Source organism: Daucus carota, chromosome 2 (assembly GCF_001625215.2).
Source record: "Daucus carota subsp. sativus chromosome 2, DH1 v3.0, whole genome shotgun sequence".
Classification (NCBI taxonomy): Eukaryota; Viridiplantae; Streptophyta; class Magnoliopsida; order Apiales; family Apiaceae; genus Daucus; species Daucus carota.
Window position 1 is genome coordinate 35,748,845 of NC_030382.2, and position 9,401 is coordinate 35,758,245.

General features: G+C 33.2%; 1 protein-coding gene across 2 annotated transcripts; it reads left to right on the top strand.

The window, feature by feature from the left end:
- Nucleotides 1–450: 450 nt before the first annotated feature.
- On the top strand, nucleotides 451–9,162 carry LOC135150627 (uncharacterized). 2 transcript variants are annotated; one of them, XM_064087281.1, is made up of 5 exons: nucleotides 454–600; nucleotides 710–889; nucleotides 2,041–2,149; nucleotides 6,882–7,072; nucleotides 7,846–9,162. In XM_064087281.1, the coding sequence occupies exons 4-5, from the start codon at nucleotides 6,966–6,968 to the stop codon at nucleotides 8,969–8,971; spliced, it is 1,233 nt and encodes a 410-aa protein (XP_063943351.1). In that variant the 5' UTR covers nucleotides 454–600; nucleotides 710–889; nucleotides 2,041–2,149; nucleotides 6,882–6,965; the 3' UTR covers nucleotides 8,972–9,162. The 2 variants fall into 2 exon arrangements, with proteins under 2 accessions (XP_063943352.1, XP_063943351.1); XM_064087282.1 differs by having other exon boundaries at nucleotides 451–600; nucleotides 710–2,149; nucleotides 7,849–9,162.
- Nucleotides 9,163–9,401: the final 239 nt, after the last annotated feature.

Below are 9,401 nucleotides of genomic sequence, written 5' to 3' on the forward strand. Positions count from 1 at the left end.
TTTCAAAAAAAAAGTATATTGATGATGATTGATTGTATAAGTATATTGATGATTGATTGACGATAGTGACGATAATTATTTCCTTTGTCCCTCTGATTTCTCAACATTTTTTTTAGTATTTGATAAGCATTTTAAGGTGCATATAAAATATAGGTTTAATTTTATTTTTTTTAATCTTCTCGTTCGGTATTAATATTTCAACGTTAAATTTTTATTCGAAAGAAAAGATTTTAAAAAAATTATCAAACTAAATATTTCTATGAGAACCTTAAAATGTGTGTCAAACCCATTCTCCGAAACCTAGAAATTGATTACTGATCCAATTTGAGTACCTCTACATGATACCTCAACAGAAAATTGAGGCGGACAGAGGTGGGAGTCGTTGATAATTTATCACCAAAATTGTTTGAAGAATTTCAAATCGGATTTATTTAGTTCGATAATAATTTTGCATATTAATAATCGAGGGCTAGCCTCCCTAATAAAAGACGGAAATTAACGTCTCGGTTCCTATATACACTAGTGTGTGTATGGGGTTCTCAAGTCGCAGGAGGAGAAGATGAAAGTTTGGGTCCTTGCCATGGCGTCGTTTTTTAATCGGTAACTTCTTTCTCCGTTTCATATATAAGTTGTTTAATTTTGTTTCCCTTTTCTATGCAAATATATATGTATAAATATCGATGTTTGTTTGATTAAGAGTGGTTATCAGGTGTTAGATGGACTAGGCAACCACAAAGCACATGACCAACTCTGTTCTTTGAATGTGCAAGCCAGTGAATCGCCTAACGAAATCCGACCATCTCAACCATTTAATTGCGCTTCATGGGCTACTGGATGACAGTACCCTATTAATGATTATTGATGGGTTGGCCCGAGAGCTTGGGCTAAGGTAAGGTCTTTGCCTTCTAGATGAGGTGGGTGCATTACTAATCATTTTTATAAGATGCATCCTTATATCGATTATTGCTGGTGGCCTGAGATCGCTCGGGCTCACGTCTTTGCTATCTAGATTCAGGTGGGTGCATCACTAATCATATGCATTTCTATAGAAGGTTGTGGTGATCATTTTAGGTTACATGCTTAGTTTTCGTGGGATGGGAAGTTTGAGAGCTGAGAACTACAAAATTGCTCCTCCTTCAAACCTAAAGTTAGATTAGTTTCCAGTGGCATTTTAAATAGTTTATTGTAATATATTTGGTGAATGCTAGTACATGTTGACACGAGAGTACATCTCCACACTTATTTAGCATTTTAGAAGGCTGTGATATATAGTGATCACTATTACGTGTCCATAAATTAGGAACATTGACATAGGAAGATTAAGCTTAATAGAACTTATTAACAATGAACATCAATAATTGCAGATTAAGCTTAAAAGAACAACTGTGCAAAAGTTGAATTTGGGTTGAAAAACAATGGTTGCATACTTGGAGTTGGAGGGAGTAGGGGACACTTAGCTGACCAAATTTTGAATCTTTGGCTAGCTCTATTATTTCACATTAAAGCACTTTCAGTTTGTTGATGAGACCGCGAATGTTTCAAGTTTCACCTTTACAGGAATGTTCTGGTGGAGAGAAAAGGGATTGTGTTTGAACTTGGCTGTTAGTTTAGGATCCGTAGGTGGTAATGTAACATATTGTATTGAAGTTAACTTGTAAATAAATAGAAACCTAAAATTTTTCGCTAAAACATGGCATTTTCCTTTACAAGGCACCAACAGATATGCTAAATATTGTAATCCTTTATTTTAACCTTTCTGTAATCCAATTTAGTATTTCAATACTTATTTTTCCACAAGGTTGAGTGTTGCCTCGATGTAATTAGTTTCCGAGACTGTGACACTACCGACAATCATGCATACACATTAACTCACTAGATGATTTGGACAAGTGAATCTTTTATTACGTAAATCTACACACAACAAGCTTCCTAGGACATCAGTCCCATGATTTATACAGTAATTGGTGTAGGAATAGGCATTGGGTTTAGTTATATCTATCCAACCCACTTTGAATGATTGTTAGTTGGGTACAACTGTAGTGACATGTGTCATCATCTGGTGCAATCCTGCCTGCCCATCACTTCATCCCGAGTCTTTTTTCTCATTGAGAACTTCTTTGGAGCAGGGAGGGCCATTCCGGCAAAAAAGGTGATTTCAGAAAACTTATTTTATATGTTTCCAGTCATATTTGCTGAATTTGTAGTTGTTTGCTAACACCTACAACAAATTCTTCCTTCTGTGAGGTTTTAGGTTTGCTCTACTTAATTGATATATCATTTTCTTGTTTCAATGAACATCACAACAATATTCTAGTTTAACTTGGTCTTGTCCTAAGACAACTAAAGGAAAATTTTGATAAAGCAAAATCGTGATCACCAGATTCATGGTTTAATCCTTATTATTTTTCGTGGTCTTTACATCTTTTACTCTTTGTGTTTATGGCCATGATCTATTCACCTAAGTTATAGCGTGCCTGTGGTTGTCTATGGATTTTTAATGTATATTGTGTAAATTTAACTGATAGTGAAAATATCTACCACCAGTGCTAATTAGATTTTTTTTGTAGGGTTTTATATTTTCTTTCTAACTGTACAACAAGGTAACACTTTTACAAGCAAATAAGAATGTTTAAAACCAAAAACTTCCTTAGCTATGGAGACAGAGGTAAAGACATAGCCTGTATTGAAAATTACAATGTGGAGGTTATTCCTCGTTATAACCGGCCTGGAGGTGGGACATCAATTTTTTATTACTCTGTAGAGGTTAATTTTATATAGAGTATTGATATATATATATATATATATATATATATATATATTTATGTATGTATGTATGTATTTGTGTGCATATATATATATATGTTATATACTTGTGGTTCACTCTTATTATATATACAACTACTATAAATTACTCACTCCGTCTTAACTAATTCTTGATACTTTCCTTTCCTAGACTGTCCCTCTCAATTATTTAAAAGGTCGGTCAATGTTTTATTTTTTATGGCTTATTTTAAAGCCAAGCACATTATTGATTATACATTCTAGACTTTTAGTCAAAAACAAACTCTGAAACACCTAGTCGCCTCAATCAACCTCTACAAATCCTCAACAAAGCACTAGTAACTACCAACGACTACAAATCTATCACTGCTAATTCAATTTTATATGAGTTTTTTATGTAAATTTTATGCTCAATGATAGGGTTACGGCTGAGTTGTGTGTTCTAGGGCTATTTGGCGATCCCCTTGAATTTCTCCATGAAATCTTACCATTGCGAAAATTAGTATAGTGGCAGATGACAATTTAAGGGCGGTCAATGTAGAGAGAGAGGTATGAAACCTTCTTAATATTTTATATTTCTTTTTAACTATTTAGAGGGTATGATTTTTCAAATAATCAATACTTTATTTTTTGCTTTATTGCAGAAGGAGAATAGTTCATAATTTGTTGCATATCGACATAAACTTAGTGCCTTCTCTCTTATATTTCGATTTTCTTCTTGTCACCATCCTTTACTTGCATGTGCCTTGGCAAAAATAATGCAAGATGAGGGAAATCGTTGTAGTTGTAAAGATGAAAATCCAGTGTGACAGCTTATATGTATGATAAATAGTGACAATCAACATGTGGTATGTAAGTCCCTACTATTTTTTAGAGTGAGAATGAATCTCAAGGGAATTGATTGAGCAACATCTTGACCGTTCATTCAAGAAAGTTATCATCTAACCATCGGACATGCAAGATGACCGGAGACATTTAGACAATAATGATTTTATGTCCGAAAAGAAAAGACCCATCTTCTTCCAAGCATCCTAAAAAAATGAATGAACGAAAGAAGTAAAATAAAAGTCGATATATAACAGATTATATATATATATATATATATACACACACATTATAAAATAATTAAGTATATTATATCCAATAATAAATAAATATTAAATATTAAAAGCGTGTGTGTATATCATTTATGAAGAGAAAGATAATAAAATAAAGTCTAAGCAAACCAAGATCTTTGGTTAGACACTAAAGGAAATAAGATAATATATAGAAAATTTAATTTAAAAAACATCGAATAAGCCAACAAATGACACTTAATTGCCATTTAAAAGTGAACACATACGCATTAATCAATCATAGCCACCCATAAATGGTACTAAAATAGGCATCAATCAAAGCCACGATTAACATTCAAACTGATTAACAGAGATTTATGACATTTTTAAATAATTTCAAATTATTTCCACTTATACAAAAAGTGATAACATCTGTGTAATAAAGAAGAAATTCTAATTAAAAAAAACTAAAAGAACTTATACCAAATCCTTAAAAATCTAAACAAGACATCTATTAATATATGATATAAAAATTACTAAAAAAGAAGAAAATTTTCAAAATTCAAAATATTAATAATTAATGAGTCAATCACTATCTAAGAACATATCACATTATACAATTTGCCTTTACTACAATCAAACTAATCTATCAATTTAAATGTAGACAATTAAAAGAAACGAAAAAATTAAATACAATTCTATAAAATTGAAAACATAAATCATGCCTAAATTTTAGTCAATAATATCACCACCGCATACCGCCATGGAACCACACCACTTAACCGTTATCACATATCTCGTAACAAACAACATATTAACATCTAAAACAAAAACCTAGCTCTAGGCACGATCATATATTAAAAGACCATTGTTACGCTAACAAATAACAAAATGCAATGAGTTTATTAAAGAAAATAGTGATATTAAAATTCCGCAGTATATATCTAAATTACAACGGATCACATATATAAACAAGTAGGATTATGAATTAGAAAAAATACACATTAGTTTTTGTGGAGTATATTCACACAAAATGATTCTTCATCGAATTTGATGTTTCAATCGAATATTTTTTGTCCATTACCTCGATATTTGACTATTTCCTCAATATAGTTAGTCCGGGTGACGACACAAGTCAATTACACTCAGAAATAAGCTCACTAAATGAATTTCCAAAAGTGGATCTGTAATTATGTTAATTTACGGATCATAGGCTTCGTAAAAGATCCATGAGTCCATAAGCATTATCCAGAGGCCTCAAACATTGTGATGCCAATCCAGCCCACATTGAAAGATTAATATCGGGGCAAAGTTGGATGGACATGTGTCATCATATGATACGATCCCAACCCGTCACCTCCACCCCTCTATATATTTTACCTATTGCTTCCCTACGGGCTATGGTCCATTCTCTTTACATAAATTTTAAAGGGCGCCTCCGGTGGGTCATTTGTGGCGAACAAGATCAACCCTACTGGTTGTTTCGGTGAGTTCCGTCACTCTCAGATCTCCAACATGTAATTTTTTTCTCTATGAGGAATGTAGCTTTTTTTTTTAATTGAGTTATATATTACTTATTTCGCTAGACATGACAACAAGATGTCAATTTAATTTGTTTATTCGGAAAACCGCAGGAAGGAATTCATAATCGAAAATCATATGGTCATCATCTTGATTTAACAATTACTCCCTCCGTCTCCTTCATTTGTTTACATTGGGGGACGGAGGCTTGGCACGCATTCTAATGCTATCGTAAAATGTAGTTGATAAATTATTTTGAACTTTTATCTTTTCTGAATAAAATTTGATGTTTAAACTTTTATACAAAAAAGAAATTTTTAATTTTTTTTAATAAAATTATGTTTTATATGCGCCTTAAAATGCGTGTCGATCAGTGTAAAAAAACTGTAAAGAAATGAGAGGGACAGAGGGAGTAATATTTAATAACAGTTTGTGTATTGTCTTAACTCGTAAGATAAAAATTACGTTTGCAAGCCTGCTAGTTAATTTGGTACTTCTATATTATTGTTACTGATCTTCTAATCAAATTGCTTCAGTGTTTCCCTTTCACTGCCTTGATTTTATATTTTCTGTTTGTTATTCTACAATTGTCAAGTCTCTATGGTTTTCTTTACCCAAAAACTTCACAGTGTTTATTGCTGATTGTTAAATATAACGCAGTGCTTTTCTATTGTGAAAATATATTTGTATTTTATAAGCAATTGAACAGCAGTTGTAGAGATATTCCGAGAAGTAACATTACTTTGATATTCTGATGTACAAGTCCCAGTCTATGAATCTATAAACCATAAGTATATAAATCTACTAATGCATCTATTACACCAACACCTGACAGAGAAACAAGTATAGACATAGCAATATTTTGGTCTTTTGGATTTGCTTTCAACCCTTCAGTTAGAATTGATGACTCCTATTGATTTCTTATATTAATATTCTTTTTTACCCGCAAAAAACATGTATTATTTTTGGATTTTCCTTTTTTACCCGCAAGAAACATGTATTATTTTTGTTGTATATATGTATATAGATTATTCTTTTTTACCCGCAAAAAAGGAAACATACTTGTAGCTAGCTCCGCATGATTGAAAGGTTTATCAGCTTTTTTGGTTTTAGATCATTTCATTTCTCCGTCTATCTCGTAAGCTCTTTTGGGTTTTCAAACAGAAATTTTTTCTGGATATTAAACATTACATTTCAACCAAAGGATGAGGGGCCCCTATTATGCCTTTCATGTCGTCTCGTGTTAAACCTTAAGGAAGCGCGTCCTTACAGTTGAGGATAAGGAAGATACGTAATGTGAACATCTTACTGTCCGCAGACCCAGTTTTCATGTGTGATATATTGTGGTTTTCTGGCTTATATTGCATTTTTTATGTATTTGTGTCAATATTCTTTGCTGTCGTGAGTTAAAAAAATTATGTTAATTTTATGTTTGTGATGCTAGTGAAAGTAAGTAGGGTAGGCAAAAAAATTGTTTCCATGCTGTCTAAAAGCATGAAAAATATTTCTACAAACTGTTAACAGGAACAGTACTTGTCTAAAAGCAGCACTAGGGAGCCTCAAGTTATTTCCAGTCAGGCTTAAGAGCTTTGGAAGTATCCCAGCGGGATGGAAGTGGATTGGAGACCTAACCTTGGTGGGATGGAAAAGGCATTTAGCATGAATGTGATGATGCTGATTGTTAAATATTTTGCGGGATGCTCGATAACACACTGGTAACTTTTCTTTAAATCTGCTCTATATTAGTATTGTGATCTGTATCTTTAAGTTTTTAAGTCCTTGATATGAGGCATCAAATCTTTACTTTTCATTAGTAGCAATCGCAAGTTTGGGAGACTGAAGTCACTGAACCTGTGTTAATTGTTATTATACCAAAGCTAAATGTCCCAAGAAGTCCATATATGCAGCAAAGCAAAGCATAAGCATTCCTTTGGAAAATAAAAGGTTTAATTCCAAGTTAAAAATATATTATACTAAACATGGATTTTCCTCCAAGTCAAAACTCACATAGATTTAATGTTCTTTACCTTTTACTTTCTGTTTTGAATAGTTGCCTATTCAAATCTTATGAACAACAAGTCTATGCAGTATGCGGTGCTTTGCATTTGAATTAGCTTCCAGCACACTTTATTATCTCCTTTTTATAAGCTGCAGAACTTTTGAAGCGCAGATAGTGTGTTATAAGTTTGGGATATTGTATACTGTCTTTTTACTTAATTCTGTTATCCATTTTATAGTTAACTATGATTAGGCTTTTGCATCTAATTTTTGGTTCTCCTCTAATTTTTGTCTTATATTCGTAAAAATCTTGTAATGGATGACTCTAACCTGAAGAAGATCTTTAAAAGTAATGAATTCCATTAGTGACAAAGTACTCTGTTTTTCTATAGAGAAAAAGTCTGAACTTTACAAAGATAAAAAAAATATATGAATGGGCATGTTCAGTTTCCCTTTGTAATGAGTTCTGCATTTCCCTATTTCTGTAAAGGAGTCCTGCACCAGCTACAAAACAAAAAAGAAAACGAAAAGAGATCTGCAGCAGATCAAGTGACAGAGTTTGCGGAGCATGGGATAGTCTTCCTGATGAACTCCTCCTTTCAGTTCTAATGAAATTGAATATTATCGACTACCTTGCCTTCAGTGGTGTGTGTAGATCCTGGAGGTCAGTGTCTACTGATATTCGCAAAAGTTTTATGGAGCGTCTGCAACCCTTTGTTCTAGCAAGACCAAGATATTCAAAAAAAGCTTGTGTGCTATATAATATTTTTGACTGGAAAAGTTGCAAGTCAATGCTTCCGAATATGCCTCGCAAAAGCTTATGGGGTTTATCAAGTGGGTACTTGATCACATATGACAAGAACATGGGGTTTTGGCTTGTGAACTTAATGACAAGACATGAGCTGCATTATCCTGTCCTGCCCGAGAGCAGCTATAGCATCTCTGACTTCACTGCTTGTGCTGTTCTCTTGCGATCGACTCGGCTTTCCAGAATTTTCATGATTATATTCTCTGAGAAGCATGATTTTTTACTGATGTCTGAAAGTGGCTCTAGCAGTTGGCATGAATATCTTTTACCAAACACCAGTTCTGGGATTGCTGATGTAAAGATTTTGGATGGCAAAATATTTGTTCTAACCTGTGATGCGCATTTTGGAGAATTTAATCCGAGGGCAGATCCTGTTTTGAAGCTCTACAACCGTAACTTTCCTATTCCACTTCCATCACGTTCGATTTTGAAGTTAGTGACTTCAGACAACAAGATCTACATGGTTATATCTCAACATCCTTGTCCACGTGCTATGTTGGTCCTATATCTTTCCTTGTACGAACTTGACTACAGTATGGAATCTGTAAAACAGATTCATGACTTGGGGTCAAAATCTTTGTTCCTGAGTGTATTTAATTCTGCCCTGGTTGACACAACTGGTTGGGGATCGGGCAACTGTGTATGCGTTCTTCAAAATACACTCGGAAAATGTACATTCTTTCACTTGGATGGACAACGGATAGCAACGGTTCCTTCTGTTTTCGATGATTATTTGAGACTATATTTCTGGTTTTTTCCTGGTGAAAGCTGGGACATCAGTCGTGTTGGTGATGAATTTGGCACTTGATCACTTCTACTTCTGACATCTGTTTCGATGGCCAGATCTTTTGTTTTACTTTCATCTTACATTCAGAGTATTTGTGTTCTTTCATTAATCCTTTCACTCAGACTATATCGTTATATTGTGATGTGAATTTAGTATTATGTAGGCCAAGCTTTTATGGTTTTTTAATTTAGTATTCAAGAGGTTTGACATTTTAGTATAATCATCCATTATCCTTTGTCCTTAGGTGTATTATAGAAATTTTAGTATTTTTCTGTGTTTTGTTTACTACACCGACCTGGTGCACAAGGTAAAATTTTATTTTCTGCAAAAAAAAAAGATAAAATTTTACTCTAATGTATTTATAATCAATCACTTACTGTGGTTTCAAGTACGCTGTGGATTTAGTACTATAAAGTATAAAGCAATATATCAAAGTTCAAGAAAAGAACAT